At 40.7% G+C, this 13,846-nt stretch overlaps 1 protein-coding gene across 6 annotated transcripts in view; it reads right to left on the bottom strand.

The window, feature by feature from the left end:
• dennd6b (DENN/MADD domain containing 6B) overlaps positions 1-13,198 on the bottom strand; it is a 73,969-nt gene extending 60,771 nt beyond the window's left edge. For 2 of the 6 annotated variants that reach the window (XR_013500193.1, XM_078235687.1), the window contains exons 1-3: positions 12,935-13,198; positions 8,494-8,532; positions 4,751-4,793 (exon numbers count right to left, since the gene is read on the bottom strand). Coding sequence is in view for 4 of the 6 variants with exons in the window: in XM_078235687.1 (XP_078091813.1) it covers positions 4,751-4,793; positions 8,494-8,532; positions 12,935-13,108 (256 nt within the window). In the remaining 2 variants the exon portion in view is untranslated. Of the gene's footprint in view, positions 1-4,750; positions 4,794-8,493; positions 8,533-11,784; positions 11,873-12,934 lie in introns of those variants that run through there. The other 4 variants (XM_078235688.1, XM_078235691.1, XM_078235689.1 and 1 more) reach the window with 3 other exon arrangements.
• Positions 13,199-13,846: the final 648 nt, after the last annotated feature.

Here is a 13,846-nt window from a genome sequence, read left to right as displayed (position 1 = left end):
TTTGAGTTGTTTCTTCTTTCCTGTGGAAGTCAACGTATAGAACTCTTAGGGGGATCTAATCAGAACAATGCAGTGGAGGATGGCCAATTTTTCAAAGATCAAAATCCAGGAAAGAGAGTGTGCATGAGCAATATCAGAACATTTTTTAAAAATCATGATGATAAAATACTAAATGTCCATGTGTGTCACTAAGTGTCAATGCAATTACAACTCATTTTGAAACCTAGTTTATTAGGCTGCCTTGTGTCCAACTATTTACAACTATCTCTCATTCACTTAATCTCCTTATTCCTCACATTTAGTTTTTTTCCCTCATATCCCCAAGCAAAAAACAAGCACTTTCTCCCCAAGGAGACACTGCTAGTATCATAATCGGAACATGAGATTGATGAAAGTAAGAGAAGCCAAAGAAGAAATATATCCATATCAATTAACCAAAGCTCTGCAATGCCAAAAGTCCAAGGCCCTGACCGTATTGATAAACAGCCCATTGTTCCCTCTCCAGTGCCACCTAGGTGTGGACAAGACCCTGGAAGGGAGCCAGAGTGAACCTGGCCCTGTGAACTCCAGGTCTTTCCTTAGTTATTAAGGATTTCAGCCTGTACATTCCAGGTGTTAAAACAGTAGATTTTTAAAAACCACACATAATTCAGTGTCATCATCTAATACACTGGTGCCAGGGTTTGGAACATATGTTCTGGGCTGGGGAGGTGTAGTGGGAAGGGGAGGATCCAGTTGTTGTGGTCTATGTAGGTAGCAACAACATAGATATGACTAGGAAAGAGGTTCTGCTTAGGGAGTATCAGCAGCTGGAGCTAAATTAGAAACCAGAACCTCAAAGGTAAGCATCTCTGGATATTACCTGAGTCACAAGCAGATTGGTGTCGGGTAAATAAGATTAGAGATTTGACTGGGAGGTTCAAAGGCTGATGCAAGAGAAGTAGGTTTCAATTCATGGGGCACTGGCAACAGTACTGGGAAAAGTGGGAGGTGTACCACTGGTGCAGCCTTCAACTGAACTGTGCTGGCACCAGTATTCTGGCAAGTTGTATAACTAGGACGGTAGAGGGGGCTTTAAACTAAAAAGTAGAGGCAAGGGATTAACTGAAGGAAGATATGATAAAAGGAGAGGGCAAGGTAGCAAGATAAGTAATGACGATCAGAGCCTAACAGGAAGAGACAGAGCATACAAACATAAAAATGCACCAGCAGATAACACTAGACGTTACAAAAATATTAAAAAGACACTGTTTCTGACCACATGCAACATTCATAACAAAATGGATGAATTGTCAGCTCAAATAGAAATAAATATGTATAATCTGGCAGCCATTACAGAGACATTGCTGGGACCTGAATATTCAAGGATACATGATATTTAGAAGGGATAGGAAGCTAGGAAAAATAGGTGAAGTAGCTCTGTTAATTAAGGATGACATTAGTACAATAATGAGAGATTATCTTAGTTCTAAAGATCTAGGGCGGCACGGTAGCACAGTGGTTAGCACTGCTGCTTCACAGCTCCAGGGTCCCGGGTTCGATTCACGGCTCGGGTCACTGTCTGTGTGGAGTTTGCACATTCTCCTCGTGTCTGCATGGGTTTCCTCCGGGTGCTCCGGTTTCCTCCCACAGTCCAAAGATGTGCGGGTTAGGTTGATTGGCCAGGTTAAAAATTGCCCCTTAAAGTCCTGATGCGTAGGTTAGAGGGATTAGCGGGTAAATATGTGGGGGTAGGGCCTGGGTGGGATGGTGGTCGGTGCAGACTCGATGGGCTGAATGGCCTCCTTCTGCACTGTAGGGTTTCTATTTTTAAAAAATCAATATGAAGAATCAGAATTGGTAGAGATAAGAAAAGGTGGAAAGTCACTTGCAGGAAGTTTTTATTCCCCTTGCAGTAACTACACTGTAGGATGGGGTATACAGGAAAAACTAATGGGAAGTTGTGAGAAAGGTACGGCAATAATCATGGGTAATTTACATATAAATGGGGCAAATCAAGTTGGCAAAGACAACCTGGAAAATGGGTTCATAATGTGTTTTCAGGGCAATGTTTTCAAAAAGCATGATCTAGAGCCAACTAGAAAGCAGGCTTTTCTAGACCTGGTAATGTGCAAAGAGACAGGATTAATGAATTACCTCATTGTAAAGGAGCCCCTAGGTAGCAGTGATCATAATATGATTGAATTACAAATTCAGTTTGACAGAGAGAAGTGGATCTAAGATTGGTAATTTAAAGATAATTGGAGGCAATTACAAGGGCATGAAGACCGACCTGACTAAAGTGAATTGGAAAATTAGGTTAAAGGGTAGATCTGTAAAAATGCAATGGAAGACACTTAAAGGTATTTCATAATACTCAGCAAAGATATGTTCCAGTGAGAAAGATGGAATCTAGCAGAATCATTATTCGTGGCTAACTTGGGAAGTTAAAGATAGTATCAAATTTAAAGAAAAAGCATACAATTCCAAGAAGACAAGGATAGGTCAGAAGATTGGATAGAATAGAAAAAAAACAGCAGAGAATGACTAAAAAAAAATAAGGCAGGAGGAATTAGAGTATGAAAGAAAGCTAGCTAGAAATATAAAAACCGATATTAAGAGTTTCCATAGGCACTTAAAAAGGAAAAGAGTAATCAAAGTGAGTGTTGTTCCTCGAGAGTCTGGGGAAGTAATAATAAAAAATAAGGAAATGATGGAAGTATTGAACACGTTTTGTGTTTATCCTCACTAAAGAAGACATAAATGACATCCCAGAAGTAATTGTAAATCAAGAGATGAAAGAGAGGGAAGAACTTAAAATAGTTACAATCACCAAGGAAAAGTACAAAGAAAATTATTAGAATTAAAGGCTGACAAGTCTCCAGGTCCTGATGGTTTCATCCTCAGGTAAAATAAGTGGCTGCTGAGATAGTACATGATTTGGTTTTGATTTTTCAAAATTCCCTAGATTCTGGAAAGGTTCCATCAGATTGGAAAATAGAGAATGCAACTCCTCTATTCAAGTAAGGAGGGAGACGGAAAACCGGGAACTACAGGCCAGTGAGCTTAACATCTGTCATAGGGAAATGCTAGCATGTTATTGAGGTTATAGCAGGGCACTTAGATAGTAATACAATCAGGCAGAGGAAATGTGGTTGCGTGAAAGGGAAATTGTGTGTCAAATTTATTAGAGCTCTTTGAAGCAGTGACATGCAACGTGGATAAGGGGAACCAGCAGATGTCGTTATTTGGATTTACAAGGCATTGCCACAATAAACAAACAAAAACTCATGGTATAAGGCAGGGCAGCCCAAACTTTGGGTCGCGATCCCAAGACAGGATTTTGAGGTTGCAAGTGCCGAGGTAGCAATGGATCTCAGACTAACTACTAACAGCTCCAAAGCTCCTTTTAAGTCCACATGATTTTTCCTATTGGTGGGCATGACATACAGACAAACCTTTGAAACCTGATTCCGGCTCTAAACAAGTTATGAAATGGTATGTTGTATTTTAAAAACAGTTTAAACACCTCGCTCTCACAAATCCCACCGCCCAACCCCACCTCATTTGCTCTCACAAATCTCTCCACCCCTAACCCCCATATTTGCTCTCACAAATACCTCCCCCCACAGCCCCCCGCATTTGCTCTCCCAAATCCCACCGCCTACCCCCACCCCATTCACTCTCACAAATCACTCCCCCACCCCCCAGTATTTGCTCTCGCAAATCCCTCCTCCTTCGCTCTCGCAAATGCTTGTTCGCCTCTGATTTGCTCTTACAAATCCCTCTCTCCCATTCGCTTTCAAAAGTCCCTCTTCCCCCTGATTTGCTCTCACAAATCTCACCACGCCCGTTTTCACAGATCCCACCCCCACCTGTCTCTCATTCTGGGGTGACATAAATTTTCAAAGCACAAAATGGTGTCACAGTTGGAAAAAGTGGAGAACCTCTGGTGTCAGGGGTAACACATGAGCATGGATTGGTTGGCTAACAAGAAGCAGAGCGTAGGGATAAATGGGTTATTTTCGGGTTGGCAAGATGTAACCAGTAGAGTCCTAGGACCTTAACTATTTACAATCGGGTAGGTGCTAAAGGCTACCTTATGGCAACAACTAGAACTACAGGATACCCTTTAAAAAAAAAACAGGTCTGCCATTTAAGACAGATTATTAGTCTGAGAAATTCTCTTCCTCAGAGAGGCAGGGTCATTGAATACTTTTAAGGCTGAGTTAAATAGATTCTTGATTAATAAGAAGCCAAAAGGTATCATAGGATAGACAGGAAAGTAGCGGCCACAATCTGATCAGCTTTAATTTTATCAAATGGTAGATGGAGCTGGCTCGAGGGGCTGAATGACCTACTCCAAATTCGTATGTTCGTAAATATCATTGAATTCCTAGTCCAACACAATTATGGAAGCAGCACAATCATTCAAGAGGTTTTGATGCTGAGATCCTAGTAACAAAATAGAACAGCAGCATAAATACTCAGATGCTGAATTAACCATAAATTGTGTATTGTATCAGAAACCACCACCAAGAGGCTATTTTGCTTGTGCTGGTTTTAAGCCCTCCTTGCACTAATTTATATAGTCTCCTGCTTTCATCCCAAACTAAAAAATTCAAGGACTTCTTGAAAAGAGAATAGCAATAAGCAGTAAAAAGCAGAGAATTAAAGATGTTTCTGGGTGGAATATAACGATGTGCACATGTACAGCTTACTACAAAGATCAACAGGGAAAAAGTCTGCCTCATTTGAACAGATTTCTTACCAGAGTAGGAATCTGGAAAAGACAGGTAGCAGATGCTGGTTTTCTGAAAATGAAGAAAAACAAAAGCAGAGAGGAAAAACAACCTGAAGTTAGTGAAAGTGACTGGGACAGTAATGAGGCAAGTTTTAAACTCAAGGTTTTTAAACTAATATGTCTTTGTTTTAACAGATTAGAAAGTCTCCCTGACAGTTAAGCATACCTACTACACAAAATGAAATTAAAATGACTTCCTAAAGGTTTAAGATTAATGGAATATTTACTGTATCCTGAAAAACATGAAAATTAATTTCCAATTTCTTTAATATTCCATATTTCTCCCAATAGTTCCCTGAAAGTTTGCAGCATGTTCACATTCGCAAAGGATGAAAGTCACACCTATGGCTATTTCAATTTTTGGAAGAAAACACAAATTTGATTGGAAGGATTCAAACTTAGAATTGCAGACAAAACTAGAAGCAATTACGTGGCAGGGAAACATAGGCTTAGAAAAATTAACAGAAATCTGGCTGCAAACTGGACAGGAATGTAAAATACGCATAAAGTACATTAAGAGATAGGAAAGATTGAAAAAACAAAAGGGTGGCTACATTGATAAAGGAGAGAATATATCCTGTAGAGGGTCGATGGACAAGGAAAAGCTACAGAAACAGTCAATATGGTTGCAGCTCAAAGCTAAATCAAAGCACTTGATCGATTGGTAAGATGGTAAGACATCTCCAAACTATGAGAAGGAAATGAAAAGAATGTCATATGATGAACAGGATGAATTGGAATAACAAAATTCTTCTTGTCCATAAGGACAGAAAGAGAGTAAATGGAATTCCTACAAGTCTCCTCCTCAGGCAACAAGTTAGTCAGCCCTCACATAATTTAACATCCATTTGCTATTAAATTTTTTCCCCAGATTAATGTCACTAAAAGTGACCTCACTATTAATGTTATATCTACTGGTCTGTAATCGTCAGGTTTATCCCCGTCACACCTTTCTGAATAAGTGTAGGAGTGTAACATTTGCAGTCCTCCAGATCTCTGGCATCATTCCCATTTCCAAGGAAACTAAAAGATTTTGGCCAGAGTCTCTCAATTCGATCAACAACCTAGGGTCACATGGGTGACTTTTCTACTTTGAGGACTGTGACCTTTGAAGTACCTCCTTTCTATTTTATTCTATCCAATACAACAATTCTGTGACATATCTGTACTACCTCCTCCTTTACTGTGACATTATTAGTAAACTCTTCTCTGGTGAAGATTGATGCAAAGCACTCATTTAGTATCTCAGTCAAACCCTCCTCTGTTCGGTATATTCTGTTTGATACTGTACCATATTATGAATCTAACATTTATCATAAGCCTCCTTGTTGTTTCATTTCAATCCATCATAGATGTATGGATATAAGTTGACCTTTGAAGCCTCAAAAGATCGTTCCAAAAACGGGAGTCAACTTATGTGCCTAGTGTAGAATTGAACCACCGGCATGAGTGGTCGCCATTTTGAAATGTCATCAGCACCTGACACAATGGAATGGGGGTGTCTTAAATTTCCACGCATCTTCATAACACAGCCTATATCACCTACTTCATCCCTTGCACCCAATTATAAGGGAGCAATAAGAAAAGCATGCATTTGCAGAGTGAAAATTGCGAGGCTGACTTCTAATGTGAATATAGTGTGTCACAGCTGAAAAGGAGGGTTGACTGCCTTAAGTAATAATCTTGCCAGGGCCAGTCTTCAGGTATCGCACTGCTTTATGAAACACCCAAAGGAAAGGCTGCATCCGCAGCTTACAGCAACACAAGTCCTGAGCTCCAGACCTGCAATAACCTGGTCCAGGTTGAGAGTGCATTTTTTAAGCTCCTGCTGCTCATCTCCCATTGGGTGAGCCCAATGATCTACAGAAATTAACCTTGTTCTCTTGCACACATTTCTGGAATTTCTACTCCTCCTTGGCCTTTATACAGTTTTCTTTTCCCAAGCCTATATTAGAATAATTAAAATCCCCATTATTACCACTCCATAGTTTTCTTTGATTTTTTAAAAAAAACAGATCTGCTCTCCTATCTCCTTCCTGTTACTTGCTGATCAATGATACAAGCATTTCAGGAGCAGAATAGTAATGGTTATGTTGTAATCTAACCAAGTAGATTATTTGAACCCTCAAGCACATAATGCCTTTCCAAGGCTGTGCACTATATTTGAGCATTGCTGCCCCACTCCCTCCTTTTTTATGCCTCATTTCCCCTGAATGTATTGCAGCCAGGAATATTAAATTCCCGTTCCTCTCTTTGTTTTGAGCCAGGTTTCCATTATTGTCACTATATCATAATACCATGTGGCAACAAGTGTTTGCAGTTCGCCAACCTAATTTGAATTACTCCATGCACTTTTGGACATGTACTTGCCTTAGTCTGTTTTGCATTTCTTTCCCGCCTGATTTCTTTTTTTGTAAACTGGACTACACTTTACTGTAAAGGTTTTGAGATGCAAAGTATATTTTCACCAAAGCAGAGAAGGCTACAAAGGGATTTAGCAGAGATTTTTCCATTATGAATGGTTTTAAAAGAATGATTTCCTCTAGTTGAACAGTCAGTGAGAAATGTAAGGCTTAGGTTAAGAAAACTTTTTGAAGCATGCTTTTTGCTTCAGGAGTGTTCGCCGAGATTACGGCACTTAAGGGAAACGTGGGCAAAATATTTGAAGATGAGCGTCTGTGAATAGAACAAAGCATTTGGATTAGCTTGGATTACTCTAGCAAAAAAAAGTGACATGCATGATGTGGCCTCCTTCTGTGTTATAGATTTCTGAGTGACAAGGAAGTTTGAATTCCAAGAAATTACAGAGATGTAAAAATACTTTAAATATCACATGTTCATGTCCTCAGGATATCCCAAAGTGCTGCACAGCAAATGAGTTGCTGTTGTTTTGCAGGCAAAAAAAAAATTACAGTCAATATACCCACAGGAAGTTCTCACAGGGCACTGAGAGGACTGATCAATTATTTGCTTCTACTGGTGTTGGCTAAGGGAGAATACTTGGCCAGGACACCAGGTCAGGAAAATTTCCTAAACTTCTTCAATAAAAATACAATGGGATCTTTTTCATCGAGCTGAACTGACAGTGGGGAACTTGGTTACAGTCTCATCCAAAAGATGGCACCACATATGTTTCAACACTTGCTCAATAATGCAATCAAGTGCCAGCCTAGATTATATACTCAGGTCTTATGGCATCCTTCAGCCCACAACATTCTGACTCAGAAGCAAAATAGCTGACCACTACTTTATTGGGAAAATACACTGAAGTGCATTGTACAAATAAGTTGAAGTGACAACTAGACTTTTACAGAGTGTTTCATCTTAATTTCAGCAAAGCTAAACTGAGTAGTGGATTAAGCCATTGATTATATACTCCACCCGATTTTCCTTTCCACTGATTTCACGTTAACACCCCAACAAATGTGAAAATTATTTCTGGTATTTGAAGGATGTGTCTGAAAATGTTAAGTTAGGATGATTCCTGAGAAAGGAAGAATTGTATTTGGCTCAAACGATCTTTTCCTTTTCCAAGAAACTCTTATCTATGTTTTACAGCTTTCAGGCATCAAGAAAGCTTAGCAGTAGTTGGGCATTTTATGCACATTTTATAAAGCAAATTTATCATGGTTGCAGTTTTATCTGACGAGCAACATGGGATTCAATGGTACAATGCAGTGAATGGAAATTCCACTACGTTAATATCTTACCTCCTTTTCTGTAAGTCGCACATCATGGGGATACACAAGCTGAGGACCAAAAACAATACAAACAGCTCAGCTGAAGATCATTTTCATAAAACAGATAAATATTTCATGTTCAAAGTATTAAGTAAGTCTATCCTCAAAATATTTTGTTTTAAAACATTACATCTATAGATGTACAGTGGCACAGTGGTTAGCACTGTTGCCTCACAGCGCCAGGGACCTGGTTTGATTCCCGGCTTGGGTCATTGTGCAAACTCCACACAGACATTCTCCCGTGTCTGTGTGGGTTTCCTCCGGGTGTTCTGGTTTCCTCCCACAGTCCAAAAATGTGCGGATTAGGTGGATTGGCCACACTAAATTGCCCCTTAGTGTCATGGAGACTAGCAATGGTAAATGCATGGGGTTATGGGTATAGGGCCTAGGTGGGATTGTGGTCGGTACAGACTTGATGGGCCGAATGGCCTCCTTCTGCACTGTAGGATTCTATGGTATACCATGTACCCAAGAACAACTGGAAGATGCACTGCATTATCTTGAAGATTGGCAATTTTATTACCATGTTATCACTGCTTCTTAATCCCATGCACTGCTATTATGTAGAACTTTAATCAAATGCCCTTCAAACATCTATACATAGACATCAACCACACTAACCTCATTATTACTCTCTGAAACTTGGGAAATAGAGAAATTAAGGAACTCAAGCCAGCCCCAGCTGCTGTGATATTTAACATAGTGATCAAGCCCCGGACAAGGCTCCTGCTAAAAGCAGGCGGGACTGTTTAACTTTCAAAAGTCACTCCATTAACAAAATCTCAATATGCCCAGTCCAGCACTGTCTCAGCGGCCACAGCCTTTCTTTTTACCCCAGCCAGATCATGGCTCCCACAAACCCCCACCCCAGTGATTTTTGGAGGTATGACATTGATGGAAAGGTGGTTCTATAAATCATGCTATACCGAGGGTAAAACGTTTTACAAATGATTTAACACTTTCATTTTATTCTCACCTTGATAAACACATTCCTGCACTGCCACTTAATTGCTCATAAAATAAACTGTGTTATCCGACACTCTGGTAACCAAAGTTATCTGCTAACCAGAATTTCTGATGTTCCCCTAATATGAATTCCAACTAGAAGCAATTGCAAAGTTATCTAGAACCCATACCGGTACACTATTATTTTATACTTAAGTTTTAATGTACTGTTGAAGATGAGAGTTAAGGAAAATACTGTTCCCAAGTACTTGTTGCAAGTTCATGCTACAAGTATTGCACTGTATTCTATTGGTAAATGGAACTCTTAACTGGCATTTTGATTAATCGGCACCACATATTCCCCATGCTATATTGTTTTTTATGTTTAAGGGCACTGTTTTAAAGTTCAAGTTTTTTTCTACAAGTAGTCGGTATGTCTGGAGGAATACCGCTCAGATGCTGAGAAAGCAGGATAATTACTCATTTAACCATGTAGTGTTTACTTAGGAGAGAGCTAATGGACTTGTTACAAAAAGAAAAGATCCCTGCGGTTTTTGAGAAGAAATGGAAAGGTGGGATTGATTGACAGGGTCATGTGATAATGTAGTTAATGGGAGGAGCTAAGTATGTAGCAGAGAGCAAACAGTTTTTGAGTTCTCACTGGGGTTTGTTTAAAGACAGAGGCTTGCAAGCTCCTTCTTCGCAAAATCTCTCTGAAAGCTTCAAGGCTGACTACACCCCTTATAGGAAGTATATTTATGGCTGCTAACTGTATTTAAAGTGGTTTTTGAGTCTGTAAGAAGAGCATTGCTTATTTGTACCTGAAACAGTGGTAAATTAGAGTTGTTTCTTTTCATGTTTAAATATTGTTCAAATGGGTAATAATTAAGCTGCTTCACTTGTTAAAGTTATAGTTAAACTGTGTAATGAAATTAAGTCATTTTACTCAAAGATCCCCAATTTGTCAGCAGAATTACTCCTGGAGTGAAACATCTACCCTTACATTTATGCCAAAATAGAAACATTATTGGGGTCTAGTCTGGCTTCCTAATGTAATTTGGGATTCTGGTTCAGGGCCCAAACACACTAAGTAATGGATTCTTCAGCTAATGGTAGAATAAACTTTAACTTTAAGGTTTTAAATGCCAATTGCAACATCACCTGAATAGCAGTACTGCATGATAGGGAGTGCAGGGCATTGACACATTTTTATTGGGCCATAATTTGTTGTGGCAGGTCTTCTAGTTAGAATTCTCGTTACAGGTTTAGGTTTTAACATTGTGGTCAGTTGCTGAACATCACAGAATCATAGAAACTCTACAGTACAGAAAGAGGCCATTCGGCCCATCAAGTCTGCACCGACCACAATCCCACCCAGGCCCTACCCCCATATCCCTACATATTTTACCCACTAATCCTTCTAACCTACACATCTCAGGACACTAAGGGATAATTTTAGCATGGCCAATCAACCTAACCCGCACATCTTTAGACTGTGGGAGGAAACCGGAGCACCCGGAGGAAACCCACGCAGACACGAGGAGAATGTACAAACTCCACACAGACAGTGACCCAAGCCGGGAATCGAACCCAGGTCCCTGGAGCTGTGAAGCAGCAGTGCTAACCACTGTGCTACCGTGCCGCCCCACAGTGAGGGAAACTGAGCAAATGGAACTGGAATCAACTGGGCAGTGTTTCTCATCTACCAACTAGATCAAAGTATTTTGAAATTAACATCACAAGGATTGAGAAAGAATTTCAAGTTAAGAGTAGGTGAATTCAATGTCAAATCAAATACGGAAAGAGAGTTAATAAAGAGAAGAAAAGATAGATTGGATCAAGAGAGAAAAAGGTGATGTCTACATCCTGTGAATTAATTAAAAATTGAATTTTTATGAACCTTGTATGAGATATTTCAAAGGGAATGAAAATTCATACACATCCATTATATGTAAACTAACTTCATTTTCACAAATCTGAGCCAACAAGGCTTAATTCATTTTTGTAATGCTAAATGTTTACTCATTTTAATTATAAGAGCTTGACTACAACTGATGTTTGACTGGTCTACAGTTTCTTATTATATCCATTCTTGAACTGAAAACTAACAAAGACAACTGACCAAACGAGGTCAGTTTTTGAACAAGAATAGCAGAATGAAGAAAGGAGACCAGAGGAACCATCAATGAAGGAGGATGGTCACATTCAAAAATGGGGGTGAGATTTAAAAATCAAAAACTTTTTTTAAAAAAATGAAGATTGCAGAATGAAGAAATAAATAATAAGTGAAATAGGTGATTTGCACCATAGTCTTACCATTAGTGAAACGTCTCTAACTCAAGCATACCAGATTGGTTTTTCTCATGGTATAAAGTGTTGGCATTTTTTTTTCTCTTTTTGGAGGAACTTTGTAACAAGAACTTGCATTTATTCAGCACCTTAACACAGTAAAACATCCTAAGGCCCTCCACAGAAATGAAAAACAAACAAAAATAAACAGCCAGCCAAAGAAGGAATTATTAGTAGAGATGCTTGTCCAAAGAGATGACTTTTAAGAAGGGTCTTAAAAGGAAGATATAAGTATTAGCAGGATAGAATTACAGAGCATGGGACCTCGAAGGCTATATGCACAGCCAGCAAGAGTGGGATGAAAGAATGCACAAAAGGCCAGAGTTTGAAGAATGCAGAGCTCTTTGAAAGTTGTTCTGCTGGAAAATGTTGCAGCACAAGGTAGAGCAAAGTCCAGAATTAATTTGAACACAAGGATGATAATTTTCTACCAAAGACTTTGGGGGAACCAGGAGTTGATGTAATTCAATGAGCACAATGGTAGTGGGTGAATGGGACTTTGAGGGATACAACAGAGGTAACAGAGTTTTGGTTCTGTTAACATTTTGAGAGGATGGGAAATAGTCAAGTCTAGCGGGGCTGAAATGGGGTGAAGATTGGTGTTATTGGGTGGCCGTTGTGATGAAGACATGAAGAGAGACACAGCCCAGATTAAATCGGAAACTGAAATTGTCAATAGTGTGGCTGCACTATACCGGGGGAATGAAACTGGTGAGTGTACAGAACTTGCGGCAGGCAACAGCTTGTCTTCCCAAGTCAAACTGGATGAATTGTTGTTTAGTAAAGTGTTCTTTGCAGATGTTAAAGCGGAGTAAATTGTGACAGTCAGGACTGGATGCGTGAGTAAGCAATCTGATAACATGGAGGCAACGGTGAGAGAGGTCGACAGAAGTCACGGTGAAGTGGAGCTGGTTATCAGCAGGGTACATCTGAACCCTGGTCCACTATCTTCAGATCACCAAGCATTTAGTGGAGGAAAGGGCCAAACATGAGCAGCACCAGTATCCCCACACCTTTATAGGGGTATAGTACACATCATCTTATCCAGCATTTCCACCGCCCTCCTCCATCCCCAACAACCAGTCACCGACCTTCCCAGGGCAAGGCCTACCCTTACCTCGATCGCTTGCCCCAGCTCCAAGTCGAACGTTACCACACACACGCACTCGAGCCAGGCGGAGAAGCGGTCCCAGGGAAGGCCGGGGACCGAGTACCGCTTCACTTTCCCAGCCCGGCCCCCAGTCTCCGACAGCTCCATGACAACGGGGGCAGCGTTCCAAAACTCACGCATGCGCACATGGTTAGAGCCCCAGATGCGCACGGGATCAGAGCAAGTAGCTGGTTGACGCGTGCGCACACGATCAGAACACGCTGCCACTTGACGCGTGCGCACGGGATCAGAGCAAGCAGCCGGTTGACGCGTGCGCACACGATCAGAACACGCTGCCACTTGACGCGTGCGCACGGGATCAGAGCAAGCAACCGGTTGACGCGTGCGCACACGATCAGAACACGCAACCACTTGACGCGTGCGCACGGGATCAGAGCAAGCAACCGGTTGACGCGTGCGCACACGATCAGAACACGCAACCACTTGACGCGTGCGCACACGATCAAAGCAAGCAGCGGATGATGCGTGCGCACTCGATCAGAGCAAGCGGCTGGTTGACGCATGCGCACCTCCTGATGGCTCCAGGATTGTTGTGTGAAATAATGACGGTTACCAACTGTCGAGAATTGGCCTAGAGTCTCCAGGAATTAAAAATCATTCTTCTGGTTACTGCTGAGTGTAACCCTGGAGAAAAATCACAGGGGCCATCAAAGATAGGTTTTTTAAATTGTCTTTGAACATTTCGCTTTACCAGTTATAACAATATTGAAAAAGGGGTAAAAAATGGGTGTTGGGTTGACAGTCAAGCATCAGCTCATTGGATATCAGTCTTTCTTTCCAATTGGCAGGGGCAATGTGTCACAAGGATGAACAGTTGGAGCATGGGGACAAATCATGTGATGAATCCACCAGGAATAT

This window comes from Mustelus asterias, chromosome 19 (assembly GCF_964213995.1).
Source record: "Mustelus asterias chromosome 19, sMusAst1.hap1.1, whole genome shotgun sequence".
In the NCBI taxonomy this organism is placed as follows: Eukaryota; Metazoa; Chordata; class Chondrichthyes; order Carcharhiniformes; family Triakidae; genus Mustelus; species Mustelus asterias.
Note: the sequence above shows the minus strand (reverse complement) of the source record. Positions and strands in the feature narration are given on the sequence as shown.